The 18,293-nt window shown below is 40.3% G+C and overlaps 1 protein-coding gene across 1 annotated transcript in view; it reads right to left on the reverse strand.

The window, feature by feature from the left end:
* The window catches only part of LOC137661900 (VPS10 domain-containing receptor SorCS1-like), a 304,008-nt gene that overhangs the window by 165,929 nt on the left and 119,786 nt on the right, over positions 1-18,293 (reverse strand). The window contains exon 3 of the mRNA XM_068397663.1: positions 2,583-2,682. Within this exon, the coding sequence (XP_068253764.1) occupies positions 2,583-2,682 (100 nt within the window). The remainder of the gene's footprint in view (positions 1-2,582; positions 2,683-18,293) is intronic.

An 18,293-nucleotide genomic window follows, 5' to 3' on the forward strand; every position in this document is an offset into this window, starting at 1 on the left:
CTGCTGAAATAAGTTTTGGAAAATTCAGTCTTAGACCTTTACACAGGTCCTTTCATCCCAGGTGTTACAGCTTTCCTCTGGCACTATCCCATATTGATTAAAGGCCAACTTTAGTGCAGTCTACTGCCAGAACAGACAGTTCCACCCTTCCACCTGAAAGCTTTTTCCTTTCATCTATTTGTTTTTTGAGCTGGAAAGCGATTAGTTTTCAGGCAGATTAGTCCTTGATCCAGCACACCAGATGGCTACACAAACAAGGGTGGCAGTGTGAGGGAGGGAGTGAGAAGGTGCAGCCAGAGTTGGTAAAGGATTTTCAGAGCCAGTCTGCACTTATGTTGTCTCAACATGCTTGCAAAACCCTTAGTTTCTTCTTAGGTTTCTCTGCACCACAATAGCTAAGGGATCGTGCAGATTTTGCCCAGCTAAAACCCTTCTTAGTTCTAGAGAACAGTGTTATTACTCTCCAACAAACACCAGGCATGATTATGTATATACCCTCCACACCACAGCTTCTGTGCCAGGAGACCAACCTTTCAAACCTCAAACCTGACAGACGTTTGAGTGATCTGATAATTTCATTCTTTAGCTTCTAGTGAAAACTTCGTATCTTTTTCAGGGGTCAGCTGCAATAAGATGACATCTCTCCACTAATTTGGGATCATTTAATCCCAGTCCTGACTTTCATCAGGAGATGTGAACCCATACTTTTTCTTGTTTTAATTAAGATCATTTATTTCTCCATCCCTACACCTTTTTTCTAGTCTTGTATAATCATAGCAATATAGGTATGTATGAGGAATCAATCAGGTGGCATTACAAACGTTAAGTGGTACTCAGCTTATTTTTTTCTGAGAGTCTTCCAGCAAAATCTAAATTTATTAGAGTTGGTAAGGACTGGAATTCCACAGCTACAATCCATTAATCAGCATGCCATTAAGAGAGTGCTTGATAGCTGTCTTGTTAGGGACCACATGAGGCAGCTGCCTGTAGCAAGGAAATTGAATGCATGATCCCAAAAGTCCACTCTAGTTTTATTTTACAGTGTTTGTAAACACTGTTTTACCAGTGGAAGGAAGAAGGTCCTTGAACATCAAAGATTCCTTGGTTATGAACAAAACATTATTCACAGGCTCAGTTGAGGGAGTAGAGGATAGGATCAAGTATACCTATATACACCTCAGCTGGTAGCACAGACTTCCACCTACAGTCAATTTGAGAAAAAGTAGGTGACATTAAGACACAATTTGTATCATCCTAGGGTCAATTTCTTAACAGGTCAAATGACTCATGCCTAGAAGTGCCTGTTTCTTTTGAACAAAGAGTTAAACATGAACTACAAGAGAAAAAAGCTAAGCATTGTCCTCTCTGGTTAGGATAGTTCCCTCTTCCTTTCAAAGTCTGTCTTAAAGAATCCATAAATGATTCAGTATAACGAAAACAGCATCACAGTGACCTCAGCTGCCCAAATATACACAGCTTCCTTTAGAGGTGAGTCTTCACTAGCACTTTCTGCTGACGCAATTCAGTTTTGCCTGGAGTAGCTTGAACTATCCAGTAAGACAGAAAGCAAGGAGATAAAACTACTCTAGCCAGGTTCATATTCTCTCTAGTAGACTAAGAGCTGGGGCCTTCTACCCACTGCATGTGCACTGTTGCCTCACAACTAATAAGAGGACAACAGTGCTAGCACTGCCATTTATTTAATCATGTTTTGATTTTATTTTCATTCATCTTTTTCTGGACCAATATATGAGGAAATCTGAAATGAAATTATTAGTAATTTCAGGATGATTTACACTACTTTTTAGTTTTCACACCAAAACACCAGTAGTAGTAATTGCCTATCAACAAATATCAGAGTTAAATCCTTTTTTAAACAGCATGAGAAGGAGAGTCTTTAAACATGGTACTGTTTACTAGCATATCCATATGATAGCATATGTGAGAATACAACTCTTCCTCATCATTATGAGCTGTGCTTTGTCACTTCCTATTACATACCTCTAAATTACAAAATCTTTGTCAAAAATGTATCTCAAAGGCAGCATCAGATTCCTTTTACAAATATGTCAGCATTACAAATTCTTAGTAAATTGTTAGTCAGTAGGGTGTTTGCATGATTAAAACCTTCTGGGCTTTGAAAGGCATTTTCTCTGTAGGAATTTGTCAAATCCTGTTCAGTTCACTATTGGGAGCACTTAAAAGACAAATAATGTTACATACAATCTGGCCACTGTAGATGCATTTCTGCCATTTTAATGAGTTTCTCTCACTTTCAGACAACAAAATCATCACCATCCGGAAGGTAAGCAAACAATTAAAAGCAAGATACCTATTATGCCTATCCATTTAATGGCCATCTTTTGCTAACGTATGTTCCCTAAAGGACACTGGTAGGTAGTAGAGGTGGTACAAGCTGGCTTATATTTTGGTACAGCTACATATTTTTTCAAGGGGAGGAACACAGAAGGAGAGAGTTTCTGGCCATTTAAATAGTAACAGATATTAAGGAAACTGGGAGAGATCTCCAGGACAGAAATTGCATCACAGAGTCAAAATGAGCCAACCACATTATCACCTACCTTACGTTTGTTTGTTGGACAAACGTACAAGTAGCTCAAAATAGTCTTCAGACCAACTTTATCATTCAGTTTCTCATACGTTGTCCCATAATCTGTTGACCTACAATCCAAAATGAGATTTCATAAGTACAAACACTTAATCACAAAACCACAAGTCACTTGGCGGCTTTTCAATATAAGTCATGCTTTACATAGCAGAATGGCTCTCTAGAGCTTTCTGAATGATTCATGTAGTATATAATGATACTTAATTATATATACACAGCATCATGTGAGTGCTTATAATTTGCATTTAAATTAGATTAGGAAAAACCAAACCAGCATCTTCCCCCAGCATTTTAAAATAAACGTTCAATAAGAAATGCTAAATTCTGCATACAGAAGATGATAATGATTGTCAGAAATGCCACATAGCAGACAGCAAGAGACTAAAGTTATCCATTCATTGTATACTCCAAGCTTAGACTAATTTTAAGATGAGTCTTTTCTCAGCATATTCCAAAGTAGCTGCTCCAGCTGATTGCTCAGTGAAATGGGAGTTCAGGTTTTTATGAAAAACATTGATGTCCTTTTGAAAATCTAACTACATGAGCATTACATCTACAATTTGTATGTTTTTTTTCACATGGACTAGCAGACAGCATGGACACGCGTGCTTTATTCTTGCTTTAAGAGCCATCATTCAATAGAGAAAATAGTATCTTTCTGATGTGAAGGTTGCCCATAGAGACACTGACTAGATGTCCTGGGAAAGAACAAAACAAGTGAACAAACAAGACTGTGCAGAGTTCCTGTAACATCTACTGTTAACATGTGACTGGAACCAAGATTAAATATCAGCAGAGGTTTTGTTCATTATGCAGCTCATGCTTGCCTGAATTATGTTCTAATATCCAGGGGATTTAGATAATCAGCCCAAACCAGTACAGCTGGTATCCACAAATTGCAGAAAAGTGACATGTATCTGAATAACAGAGATATTTAAAAGTATAACATATTCTTGTAGATAATAAATCTGCATCTTGTCTTTAAAATGTACAGATGGGTCCATATGGAACTTCACTTGCAAGCAGTAACATGGATTTTCCCTTCTGCTAATCACTCCTAAACCAGTAATTCTAAAGTAAACCCTAGGTCCTCATTATTTCCAGGTTCTCTCCTGTCTGGGAAACAATGGTTAAATTCACAAAGCTATTTTAAAACTCTTAAAGTCTACTTTTTTTTTTTTTTTTTTTTTTTTTTTCCAGGATGTGGAGGGTGTTAAATTTCTGAATCAGGTACCACACCTATATTCATGCCACAGCTTCTGGGATTTCAGATATTGCAATCAGTACATGAATAAAACAAGAAGGCAGCAGCTTGGGTTTTTACCCATTAAGATGAATTCCACTAAAATGTGGATTTACATTAAAGTTGAGTCTTTCTGTCCATGAACTTTATCAAATATTTATCAATATTTATCAAAATATTTGCATGTATCTGTCCTGGACATATAACAATTGACCTATCGTCTACGATAATAGCTTTTTCCTCCTCCCCCAATAAACATAGGCACCCCTGTGTGCATATATGACCTTTGTTGGTTAGAACATTAACATCAAATTCTCATCTACAGATTGATCTTTCCCATTATAAGGTCACAATGTAAACTAACACAGCTATTTCCTCAGTGGACTGAGCAGGAGGATACTGTTACAGTTATTCCTGTTACTGACTGTTTCTGAGATGTTCCAGCATTCAGGTGAAGGGAGGCACAGCAGAATGAAAACACAGCCCTGCCAAAGACTGCTGGTTTACTTTGGTTACCCTGTCCACCTCACCACCCGGCCTTTTCAGAAATTAATATTTCTCTTGCGGTCTGCCCAAAGAAAAGCAGCCACAGAACAGGCAAACAGATGTCATAGGCTTATTGCAAATGGTAATCTTAGTCAGAATTGCCAGCCATTTCTTACTTCAAATCTCTAGGCAATTATTTTGCATTCATAGCTTTATTTACAGGTAACGTTACATACAGATGGAAGTGGGTGCTTCTGTCAACATCTATAAAAGCAACTTAAAGATGAAGACGATGAGAGGGCTGAAGCACCTCTCCTATGAAGACAGGCTGAGAGAGTTGGGGCTGTTCAGCCTGGAGAAGAGAAGGCTCCAGGGAGACCTTATAGCAGCCTTCCAGTACCTGAAGGGGGCCTACAGGAAAGCTGGAGAGGGACTTTTTACAAAGGCAAGTAGTGACAGGATAAGGGGGAATGGTTTTAAACTGAAAGAGGGTAGGTTTAAATTAGATATTAGGAAGAAATTCTTTACTGTGAGGGTTGTGAGACACTGGAACAGGTTGCCCAGAGAAGTTGTGGCTGCCCCCTCCCTGGCAGTGTTCAAGGTCAGGTTGGATGGGGCTTTGAGCAACTTGGTCTAGTGGAAGGTGTCCCTGCCTGTGGCAGGGGGGTTGGAACTAGATGATCATTAAGGTTCCTTCCAACCGAAAACATTCTATGATTCTATGATTAGAAAGCTTAGAAAAACATAATTTTTTTTGCAGATTAACAAATACACCAGCAATCAAAGGAGCTACTATTAAATATTACTCTCATTATCATTTCTAAACTAGCAATAGCCAATCCTTCTACTTGCCCAGTCACAAGTTGTTTCTCTTACACCACTTCACAATTACCCATAATTTTAACAGGGAGGTAAATGTTATACAAGAGCAGATAGGCACCTAGAAGTGCTTTAACACAAAGAAATGATGATAGATACACACACGCAGAGCAACAGAACAAAAGAATTGTACCAAATGAAACACTGTGTATACATGAAGCCTCTGTTGGGATCTAACTCAGGGGTACCACCAACCTGCATTCATCTTATTCCTATTACATACATATATGTATACAAGCAGGCATTGATTAGCAGCCTGGATAACAGGCTCTTAATTTGCCTTATTAAATAGGTGTTTAAAGCAGCACGAGACTCCCAACCCATGAAAACGTATCAGCCGTTTGGTGATCCAGGAAGCCAGCCTAACCTGGAAGCGTCACAGAAGACAGATGCACCTCAGCAGGGTGCAGGCAGTAACAGCAGTGTAGGATCAACAAATTCAATCCTAGTTATCTGAACCAGGATATGTATCAACCAACATCTCCCACACTTTGTGTGGTAGGCTGCTTCTCTGAAGCTCTGTAGAGAGAACTCAGTTTTAGTGCATCTGTATAATGTGAGCAAAGCAAGCAAATGCCTGGATAAATCGTCTGAAAGGACTAAACCCAGGACCTGTAGAGCTGAAAACACAAAAACGAAACTCTGTACCTTCTGAACCATCTGCTGAAAAGCCACAGCTACTGAAATTACTATATGTAACTGAGTGAACAGTAAGCCCTGTTTTATTAGCTCTGCATAGACATGCATGTTGCAATAGTTTCTCAGATCGTTTGGGAGGAGGGAGGTATACATGTTCAATCAAATTAATTTACATCCCTGTGTAAATTGCTTCATTTTGGCTTGATTTAGCTTGGTACAGTTACAGGCTAAGTCAAAATAAGTCCAAATGAGTTTGAAATAGGAAGGTCTACAGAGATATTTGATATATGTGCAAGTCTAACCAGATATGGAAAAAAAATAGGTGTGTTAGGACATTGTAGATGTTACTGAAATGCAGATGATACTTAGTAAAATAATAATATTCAGAAACAGAGTATTTAGACTCAGTTCTGAGCTTCACACCTGTCTCACCGTTTTAATTGTAATTGCTTCCATTAAATCCATCCCAAATTTTACCAGTAGCTGTTTAGAATCAGACTCCCTAGTATTTCAGTAAATCAGAATGCTTTCTGAAAACATCCGATAAACATTTTAATTATTACTAGTTCATTTGACAGTATAAAAAAATAAAAAAACTGTGGCACTGAAGCTCTGACTTCCCTGAGTAATAAATTAAAACAAAACTAGAAACATGGAGAATAATTTATATTTTGCAAACTATTTGCAAGAAAGTTGACATTTAAATAACTTCATTATTATTCATTGACAGGGCTTTTCTCTCTTCTCCCGTCAGGGTAAATGACATTTCTATTACAGTATTGTAATAAACTCCTGCACATTTTAAATAAAGTCACTGAATTCCATTAGTCCACCCACCGTCATGAATATATCTCAATCCATTCCTACCAATATTTCACAATTATAATAGGCATTCTGAATCAACCAGTAACATGAACCCTATGGAAATTTTCTTCTTTCTCAAGAAGCGCAGACTGAAATTCAGAGCACTGTCAGTTTGAATACATAGATTAAATAAAACCCCTAGCAAGTTGCTGTTTACTCTCCTTTGTTACAAATTTAAGGTTGTCTATACTTATTTTAAATAAGCTGCTGAAGACCTGAAGAATCAACCAGTTGATTGTTTGGTCAAGGCTTCTTTTGCAACAAGATCTTCCTGGAACACCCCACAAGAAAAAAAAAAAAAACACATTACATGCAGAATTCACGCTGTATAACATCATATCTCCTGCCTGTTAGAGTGCAGCTTTCTTCCCATAAATGATATATGTTAACATATGTTAACAGATGATGTTCCTTGTTATAACACACATCATTAAGAAGCAATCATTTTAGTTGGCACCATTTACTTTTTTTTTCTTTTTTCACCAGTTATACCTGGTTTTCACGTATGACTGTGACTGCTTCCCTCATCTCCTCCATGAGAAAACTGTCTATGTATCATGTCCTCACTCTCCTTCCTCCACAGTTTAATTTGCTGCTCTAATTGCTGTCCGAGTGGCAGCCAGCACTGGGAGGCAGGACCAGAAGCATCTGTAAAGTGGTTAGGGAGCAGCTGAGCAGGGCAGCCTGTCATGACCAGGAGCAGTGCAAAGAGATGGGCTCTAGGCTGTTTCTCCTTCAGCACATGAATTCACCTCTGGCAGAAGGCAGGTGTTTTAAGTAAGAAACAGCAGCAACTATTAGATCATCTGTTCCAACCTCCCACGTAACTACATTTGCCACCTGGTTTGCCTCCAAAGGGACCAGCTAGTTGAGCACAAGATTTGGCAGTTGCTATCGTATTAATCTCTACATGAGCAGGTTTTTGCATAGAAGGCTTTCAGATCATAGAAGGCAGAACTGTGGAATCACAGGCTGTGCTTACAAAAGGCTCTCACTGAACAAGTCTTTGAAGAAAGGAATAATTAAGATGTTAAACATGATCTTTCATGTCTGAATGTGAAAAATACTGGAGCTGGTAATTCTAGAGTGTATTTGTATTCCTGTGTGCAATGTTTTAAGCCTGTTTGTAAACTCTGCTGTAGAGTTGTTGACTTTTGCATTGTTTCTTTCTGAGGATCATTCTAGACTGAGGTGCTATTCTATCACCACTTAAATTGAAACTCTTTCTTTTATGGTTTTATAGCCAAGTACTAAAGTTTCCCATTGATTTTTGCCATGCCACCAGTTTCACAAAAGCTAGTAATGTCAAAGTCTTCTTCAACAACTAACCATTTAAGTTCACATGTTGTTCCTATTAAGCCTTTCACAAGCCATTGACAGATGGCACTTTTGGTCTGATGCCTGTTTTGATTTAACTCCTTCATTTATAACCCTGATATTTTTTCCTAGAAAGCAATAATGTCTGATCTCAGCTTCTCTCCCAGGAATGAACTTTTTTTTTTGTTTTGGTTTTTGGTTTTGTTTTTTAATCCCATTTTTTATTTTCATAGAAAGTTACTCTTGCTTTACAAATTGCCTTGCTTCACCTGGACACTTCTCACCACTGGCTGTCTTTCTAACTCATTGCATAAGTAATTCCCTAAGGCCTTGCCCATTTCTAATGGGAACTGCTTGCCTAGCTCATAGAGACTGACACATTTTGAGGGGAGTTTTAAATCTCCATGTTCAAGAACAATTGCAAGATGTAAACACTGTGAATCCTGTGTCCTTGGACGCAGTTTTCATGCAGCAAAGAGGCAGACCTTGCCCTCATTAGTACAAGTTTCTCTCCTGAGGTCGCACTCTGAATTGCTGTTGATCCTCCCCCCTGCACATAGGTCATCACATTAGAAAGTCTGGGGAATTTTTCCTGTGGACTTTTTAAAGCAGAACACGGGATTTTTATTTAAAACTCCTGTATCACACTGAGCATCCCAGGCCTTTCAACACTGAGATGATGTTTGTCCCTGCTAAAAGCCTTTCTGCAGCTTAGGACCAGCCATACTGTGTCTTTATGCCTTCCCTGGCCTCCTCTTCCTCACTTTATTAATGAATCTTGGCTGATTTTTAGCAATAACTCATTTGATTTAAGGAGGCTAAAGTGAAGCTAGTTTGAGAGGCTTTTTTTGCCTTCACAAGAGTTTGGTTCAAGATGGCAGTGTTAAGTGGCCTGACAGCAGTGAGAAGCCAAAGAGTTGGTTAGCATTTCTTTAAAATGTCTCTAATGGCACTGCACCTGTCACATCACTACAACACTTCAAATTTACCCTGGCAGGTTAAAATTAGCTTTTAAAGAAATCTCCAGGGTAATGAAAAAGAAGATATTTCAAAACTCAAGGGACCCACATGTCTCACTCCCTAAGTGAACACGTTTCTGATTACTTTTTTCTCATTAGGCCCTCAGCAGGCTGACAAGCATTACTGTTCCGACTGTCTAGGTGGAGGAAACAGAGGGAAAGAGTAGATAACTAATCCTACTTTTGAAGGTAGTCTGTGACAGTCAAATGCAAGTCCCCTCAGGCTCCACCAAGTTCCCATTCCATCCTGACAGCATAAGATTTGTGTGTGTAAATAAGGATTGGAAAGAGCCTTAATATCAATGTCAAAAGGAAGAAATACAAAATTAAGTACAGTTTAAATCACAGAATGGTTGGGGTTGGAAGGGACCTCTGGAGGTCATCTAGTGCAACCCTCTACTAAAGCAGGTTCACCTGGAGCACATTGCACAGGGTTGCGTCCAGGCGGGTTTTAAATATCTCCAGAGAAGGAGACTCCACAACCTCCCTGGGCAGCCTGTTCCAGTGCTCTGGCACCCTCAAAGTAAAGACATTTTTCCTCATATTCAGCTAGAACTTCCCATGTTTCAGTTTGTGTCCATTGCCCCTTGTCCTGTCACTGGGCACCACTGAGAAGAGTCTGGCCCCATCCTCTCAACACCCACCCCTAAGGTATTTGTTAAGCATTTTAAACGTGCATTTTAAAACAGATTTAAGCCTCCATTTTGAAAATGTCTGGCTTCCAGTTTGAGTTCTGACTGCAGCTTTTACTAGAAATGAAGTTATGAATTTTTATATGAGTTTACCAAAACGTATATTTTTTTTCACAGAATCACAGAATGTTAGGGATTGGAAGGGACCTTGAAAGATCATCTAGTCCAATCCCCCTGACAGAGCAGGATTACCTAGACCATATCACACAGGAACGCGTCCAGGCGGGTTTTGAATGTCTCCAGAGAAGGAGACTCCACAACCTCTCTGGCCAGCCTGTTCCAGTGTTCGGTCACCCTCACCGTAAAGAAGTTTTTCCTCATATTTACGTGGAACCTCCTGTGTTCCAGCTTGCACCCATTGCCCCTTGTCCTGTCAAGGGATGTCACTGAGAAGAGCCTGGCTCCATCCTCATGACACTTGCCCTTTACATATTTATAAACATTAATGAGGTCACCCCTCAGTCTCCTCTTCTCCAAGCTAAAGAGACCCAGCTCCCTCAGCCTCTCCTCATAAGGGAGATGTTCCACTCCCTTAATCATCTTCGTGGCTCTGCGCTGGACTCTCTCTAGCAGTTCCCTGTCCTTCTTGAACTGAGGGGCCCAGAACTGGACACAATATTCCAGATGCGGCCTCACCAGGGCAGAGTAGAGGGGGAGGAGAACCTCTCTTGACCTGCTAACCACACCCCTTCTAATACACCCCAGGATGCCATTGGCCTTCTTGGCCACAAGGGCACACTGCTGGCTCATGGTCATCCTGCTGTCCACTAGGACCCCCAGGTCCCTTTTCCCTACGCTGCTCTCCAACAGGTCTGTCCCCAACTTGTACTCATACCTGGGACTGTTCTTGCCCAGATGCAGGACTCTACACTTGCCCTTGTTATATTTCATTAAATTTCTCCCCGCCCGACTCTCCAGCCTGTCCAGGTCCCTCTGAATGGCTGCGCAGCCTTCCGGTGCGTCAGCCACTCCTCCCAGTTTTGTGTCATCAGCGAACTTGCTGACAGTGCACTCTATTCCCTCATCCAAGGCATTAATGAATATATTGAATATTCTTCCCTTATGGAAAGAATTTTCTCATCACAAAATAAAGTTTCCTACCTACAGAAGCCATCAAAAAACTTGCCTTCACTGCTATTTCAGTTGAGAGTAACTCAGGTTAGCAACCTAAGCAGAGAATACCTGTCCTTCTGTCTGTCTCTATCATATTCAAAGTAAGGACCATCCACATCCCTTTGCACATATCTAGTAAAGGGCCTGCCAGAATCTGTAGCCACGTGGCTAAACCTCCATCTGCTGATGCAAGCTGTAGGTATAGGTCACCATTTTACAGCCATCTACACTCTTATTATCATCTGGGGCTGCGCTGAGCACACACGCGGGTTTTGGGACAACCCAACCATTATGGCTTCAGCAAGCAGCACCTTTTACCATACAACACATCTTCTGTACTTTTCACAGGGCAAAGTAGAAGGAAAACCCTTTGAAATTTGGAAAGTTTTAGGAAAACAAGTAGTAATTCAATGTGTCTGAGGCATTGAATCCCTCTGTCAAGATTAACTAGAATTTGGTCAATAGTCTCTGAAGTCTTGGCATGATGACTGTAGAAATCTTCCATCAGGACAGAAGATCGGTTGTATAGGATAAAGGGAAGCAGTGTAATCAGGGTGAGGTTGTTTCTTACTCTTATCTATGTCAGGGGAAAGGTGAAGGGAAACAGACAATTATGATGAACATGCAAGTGTTCCCAGTTGAACAAGACAGAAGAGCAAACTTACTAATACCATAATGAACAATGTTAGGCAGCAGCAAGACTGTTGAATGTAAGGGCAAGGAAAAGAAGAATTCTTCTAATAATCTGTGTAGCACGTGAATGCTGACCATGCTGGCAAAACTGAAAGTTAGCAGAAACTTAGAAGTCTCTCCAATTTCCCAAGCAGAGCGTGAGGCCCTGTAAGTCCTGTAAGTGCTTTTTTTATCACCTGAAAACTTAGAACAACTGTGCTGAATGGGCTTAGGCACTCTTGTCCTGAAATCAGAGTGATTCCACCTGGATTGATCCACACTGTCCTTGCTATGATGCAAACCTTGTCTCTCTGTGAACTGCTAAAGACTAGTTCACATCTACTCTGCTAAAGTACAGTATTCTTTGCAGAGATCAATCACACCTGTATTGTTTATGGTGAACAACCCTTAGAACAAACTAGTCCATGTTGCTCACACCCAGTTTCTTCTCAGAGACATCTAGTAAATTCCATGGAAATGAAAACCTAGGGAAGAGAGAGTCTGTGGCATAGATCATCAAAAGTGAAGAATCAAAAGTAAATGAGGTAAAGCCAAAACACCAATGTGGATATATCTAACTGCTTCAGCTCTGGTGACCTGTGTATCCCGTTGCATAATCTCTCTTCAGATCCTCCCATCTTACTGAACTAGCTAGCCATAGGACAGCATAACTCAGATCAAACTCTCATGTTTAACAATCCAGAGGCACCTGTGCTGTACCAGAGGCATTAAAGGGCTTTTCTTATTGAAGTTTTTGATGCCACAGCCTTTTTTAGCAAAAGTAACATTCCACCGTACTGTAGAGGTGGGCTTTTTTACCTCCAGGCTTCAGAGAAATTGCTGCATAAAGGTTGGATACCCAAAGAAAAGAGCAAGATCGAACACTTTAGCAGAAAAAAAGATTAAATTTGGATTAGGTAGGAATGTTGTACTTTTTTGTCCCCTTTAACTGCTTCTCTAATTTTAGATGTCTTCCCTGTCTTGTCTGGCCAGTAATCCCCCTTTTATTGCACAGTACAATGGTTTCTCCTGCCAGAAGGCTGAGAACAAAAGATTCTGACAGTTGATAAAATCCGTATTCAGATTCTGCACTCCTCTGCCTGCTGATCAGGGGTCAGACCCTGACCACACCATCCTGTAAATCCAAAATATTTACTACAGAGATGCACCACTATAAACATGGAACTGGAAAGCATCAGCGATCAACTTCCTCTGGCTTGGAAGCAGCTGCTTCCAGGAAATTGGAAGGATCTTTGCTGTCAGAATGCAATACATGAAGATTTTTCTTTCAAGTATACAATTCCTAACTTTTTATGTGAAAAATAATGCACTGAGATTTGACTGGACTCTGCCCTGAAAGTGTTTTCTAGGCACTGTTTTACAGGAATGGACTGTAAATCCAGGGGTTTTCTGTAGACAACCCCATGTTGTGGGCCACATCTACACTCTGGAACTCCACTCAAACACTGCTGCGCTAAATGACCACTTACAGGATTAGCTCCGGGAAACGAGATAGGGTGTCTAGGGCAGATGACTGCATTCGTGGCAAAATAACTGTGGACTTACCACCTATTTTGCCTGGCTAACAGATCCCAAGAAAGCAAGACTGGCTGTTGCCCCTGAGGGCAAGGTAAGGTGGCAGTAGAAGGAACTGTGCCTTTCACCTCCATTGCCTGAGCAGCAGAGAGGATGACTCTCCAGAGCCCTCCCCCTCAAATCTCCCCATCTTCCTGTGGCCTGAAAGACTCCTCTCCAGTCCCTCACTGACAGAAGGAGCAAAAGTCAAGAAGAGTGTAGGGAGGCTAGCAATCATAACCACTTCAACTATTCTATTCCAATGCTAGGTGAAAGCCTGCAGTGAGAAACAAAGGGATAGCCATCAAATCAAGACCTCCACTTGATCCTTTCAGTGAAAGACTCAAGAGCACTAGTGGTGCTCTGGCTGAAACACTAGTGCAGTCTCTCCTGTTCTTTCTTCAAGCCATTTCATGGCACAGTGCCTGGATGCATGTGGGAAGGACCAGTAATTCCAGCAGGACCACTAATTTTGGGGAGCTAATTAATATATACCAAAAACTGATACATAATTTACACTTGTGCATCTGACTATGTATACTCCAAGCATTTTCTCCTTCCCTAAGTCCACAAGTACTGTTTTTCAATATTTTTCTATTTGCCATCCCAGCATTATGGAGCAGACTCTGAAGAAAGGAATGAAAGTCTACTAGCAACAGGCTTGTTCCTTGCTACCTTAGGGAAATCTTGGGGGATCAGTGGACTACAAGTAGAAGAGCACCAGTCTGGAAGATCTCCTTGTCCACCTGACTTGCTTGTCAAGGCTTATGGTCATCAACAAAAAAAATTCAGCTTAGCTGTGATGGACATTAAAGTTGTTCTTTCTTACATTTAAATTAAAAGATGACTTTTAAATTAGAATAATTGAAAATGACTAATGATTCTTCTCGCCGTATGTTTACACAGGGCACACTGACATCACCACAGCCTTAATGCCAAATTTTTGCTTATAAAGTGGTGCTTTGAGCATTGCATCTTCCCATTTCCACTCCGGTCTGGTGTAAATCACACAAATAGCTAGGACTGTAGCCCAGTAATCATCACACTATTAACTTTCTAATTGATGGTAATGGCCAGAATAAATTTCAGGCACCCCAATGGGTGGTTAATGGATTTTGTAGCTTAAAGGCAGAGCAACAGGAAGCTTTTCCATTAATCAGTGAGATGAGACAACCATACATGTCCTACACTCCCCATCCCATCATAACACTGAGGTCATTGCAGCTTTGTTGAAAAGATGGGTGTTGCCAGGCAAAAACGCCCTCACAGCAGGTTAAGCTCAGTTACAGGGTTTGATGTACTAGCTCAGCAGAGCTATGTTAGTATCCATAGTAATATTATACATCCAGAAAACGGCTTTAGCCCATCTCCAATTAAGAGCAAGGAGGAGTTTTATTGTGTCATAAAAACGTTGCAGGTCTTCTCTGGCTTTTAGTACATACCCTGCAGAAAAGGCTTTCTAGCTAGCACCATCCAAGCATTTGCAACACAATATGCAATCTTCATTCCATCCTGCCAGTGCAAATCAACAGCTAGAAAGCTTAAAAGATCCAGACAGCCCAAGACGTTATTTTTGAAATCATTGTCCGATCCCCTTAGTTGTTATAATGGAGTAACTCCCAAGGACCAGTAGCATTTTAAAACCAGCTAAAAACATGCTTCGTGCATTAATTTTAATATAAGTTAGTTGGAAGATGGAATTCCCACTCCTTAGGCAATGTTAACAAAAGGGTTTTTTCCCTGTTTTAAACTATCAAGATTCCCAAAATCTGGATAGAATAAGAATAGAGGGGAAAAAAAGACTAAGTGAAAAAAAAAATTTCAGAGTGTTTCATCCCACCACTATCAGCGTTATCATTATCCATTCAATTGAATATTTTATAATACAGTCTGGCTGTCATCCCACAGGAAAAAAGCTCAAATGGAACAAGGAGAAAATCAAAACTTTCAGTTTCAAATCATTCTGACATTTTCTGCCAAGATTTCTTTTTTAAAATATTGCAAAAGATTTATCTGACTAATGCTGCCTTTCCCAGCAGAATACTGTTCCACTGAGATTTCAATTAGTTCTCTGAGTCCTAGCTGCAAACAGGCTAAGCTGTTGGCTAGACTGTTACCCTAGTCTAGCTGTTAGTTAGACTGTTACTCTACCACATCACCTAAGAAAGAATTTGTTGTTGCTGAATTTAAAAGCTGTGCTAGTGGATTACTTGGATTACTGTCCCCATGAATTACTAATTAATGCTTTAAAGCAGGCAAATACAATGAGGGTTACTTTTTTTCTTTTTAAAACCATTTGAATGATGCAGCTGTACCATTTGTGTCAGCTTCAAATAATATACATCACCCATAGCCATGCAGCTTTATTTTTTCTTCTTGGTTGGTAGAAGCATATTTATCACTATGTATCTCAAGGATCAGTGGGGTTATAAAGCTTGCTATTTATAGCTACTCTTAGGGTATTAAGCAAGCGACAGTAATTTGTTCCTTTGACATCTAACCTTAGGTCAATTCCAGTAGCAGAAGATGGATTTTTACAGGAAATGAAATGAAAGTACACAGCAGAAGATTAATACCATTTCCTAGGCCTGAGGAGAATGCATCCTCCCAATCACTCTGCAGAAAAATTGGTCAGGAGCACGTGCTATGTATTAAGAACAGAGCAAGATGTGGTCAAGGTGAGGTGTTCAAGCAGTCTATTAGCAAACTGATACACTCGCATTTGTGCGTAGAGGAATTGCAGGCTGATAGTCTAGAAATGAGCTCAGCTCTTCTAGTTCTTTGATTTTGAAAGTCATCTCTAGGTCAGTGCCAGCTACAGACAAAATGGAATCTTGCTTTTATGTTGCTGGTAAATGATAAAAGAAAGTTAAAGCTAGTCTGTAAATTCCGTGTCAGAAACATCTTGCACAAGATCAAGTTACCCTTCTGTCTTGCATTGCAAAAACATCTTATATTAATTATATTTTCTGTTTGTGAGAAAATAAAGGCTGCAGATTGAAACACCTTGAAAAGATTCCTTGATACTAAAATCCTTACTGATGGGCCATATTCATCCATTACAATTATATTCAAGTGCCTTTAAAAAGAAAAAAAATTGAATTTGACCAGAAGATTTCCGCCCCCCCAACCAAGCCATCTGTTTTTAATTTATTTGGAATTAAAATTATAAGAAATGTCTTTCCAAAGCTGTGGGTGCATAAAGACATTAATTATACAATCCAGTCATTAAAATAATGCTACCAACAGGAACACAGCCAAGTACCTGAGAAGTCCTTCTACCTTCTTATAACAGACCTATCATCCTCAGCCACTACCAATTCCCTTAAAAAAGATGTGCCTTCCAACGTGCTCAGAAAGTCAGCACATTTCAGCTTCGCTGACCCCCAAGAGCCATGTAAACCCCCAAATTTACGCGTAACATCACAACCTACCTCCAACAGAGTCCACCACTTCCAGGCATACTACTGCTCTATGCTAACACAATCACACAACTACTAGTGCAATGGACTCAATCAGGCTGCAACGTGTCCCCTACTGGAGAGTGGGCATGTGGTGGTATATATTCTACGTGCCCACTCATATTCCTATCAGAGGAAGTGGAGGTAGCATTAGTGGAAAAGAAAATAATCCATCATATGTTGGACAGATGAGATCTTAGTGTTTACTTCCAGGCTGCAGGCAATGCAGCCTACTTAGCTCCTAATCCAAAGACAAACTTAACTGGCTATGTGTATGGAGTATTATTTAGTGCCACATTGTAGTACTCTATGACCCAAAACAGCTGGAAAAAGCCATGCAAATTTCACCTGTATGGAAGCCAAGCCTGGTAAAACAAGACTTATTAATTACAAAAGGTTCAAGTTTGCACTTTGAATCACAAAGGTTGCCCAGTTACATAAAGACAACACCTTCAGAAATAACCTTCATAAGTCCCTGGACATTTATCTGGGAGATGCTTGCCAAGTCCTGTCCTCCCAAGTGATGGAAAGTCACTGATAAGTGTCCATAAGTGGAAGGTCTTCAATTTAGTTTTGATTTATTAGGGCCCAATTAGAACAGACACTTTAAGTAACAGTTATCACAATAGCCAAGCACTGGAACTGTCATTCTGGATGGTGGGGAAGGGAAGAAGGCAAGAATGGACGCAAGATTTTAAATGTGTAGTTCAACTGGGGAGCATTTCTGTATCACAGGTATGCCCAGAAACCCACTTTCAGCACTATCTATGCACACACGTGCCTCCACCATCTATCAAACAAGCTGCCAGAAATCTGGTAATTTGTTGCTTAAAGGTCCAGTAGCAGGTGAAATAAGACCAGACAACTGTGACCAATTCTTCTATGTCTCTACAGATCAAATCCCTGCCAAAAATGCACCAAATCCACCTTCAAGTGGATTAGAAGTGGAGCACTGTAAATACACAAAAAAGTAGCCAGTGATTTTTCACTGCTTCAGAATAAAGTTCCCTGTTCAGCCCATCTCATCTTTGGGTGAATAAAACACCTTAACCTTCACATCTTGTGTGGTTTTCTCTATCTCCATTCTCTTCCTACTGTTTTAAAATTTATGGTTACCATTTAGGTTGATTTCAATTTCCATTAATATGTGCAACTGATGTACATTTAAGTGAATTTAATCATGTTGTAGTGACAGGTTTAGCTTAAAGCGGGGCTTCACTTAGAACTATCAAGTAAATTTCTCTTGAAAAGGTCAGTTTAACATTTAACAGGATGGCCCATTCCAGACAAATTAGAATTTGCTCCACTTGTTTCGAGTGCAAACACTTTTCAAGCCAGCTTCAATGGAGGTATGTCAATCAAAACAGAAAAGTGTCAGGTGCCCAAGGGAGAAGGTTCACTGATGCCTCCATACACAGACACATAGGTAAAACTGAAATATTCCTGCCCCACAGTTCAAAGACTGGGGCTGGAGTGGAGCCAGACCACAACATAGAAAGCAGAGAAGGCAGAGCTGAGAGAGTTTAGGCAAGCCCCTGACAAGTCAGAATTCTCATTTCTAATTGCTGCAGCAACAGGAATGCAGTAGGAACAACCTTGTGTGCTACAGACAGGTGTTATTGCGTGTGTATCCCATAAGGATTTATTATTGCTCCTAGGCCTGTCAGAGGCAGTTCAGCTTTCCAGAACAGTGGCAAGGTAAGC

This window comes from Nyctibius grandis, chromosome 4 (genome assembly GCF_013368605.1).
Source record: "Nyctibius grandis isolate bNycGra1 chromosome 4, bNycGra1.pri, whole genome shotgun sequence".
Lineage (NCBI taxonomy): Eukaryota > Metazoa > Chordata > Aves > Nyctibiiformes > Nyctibiidae > Nyctibius > Nyctibius grandis.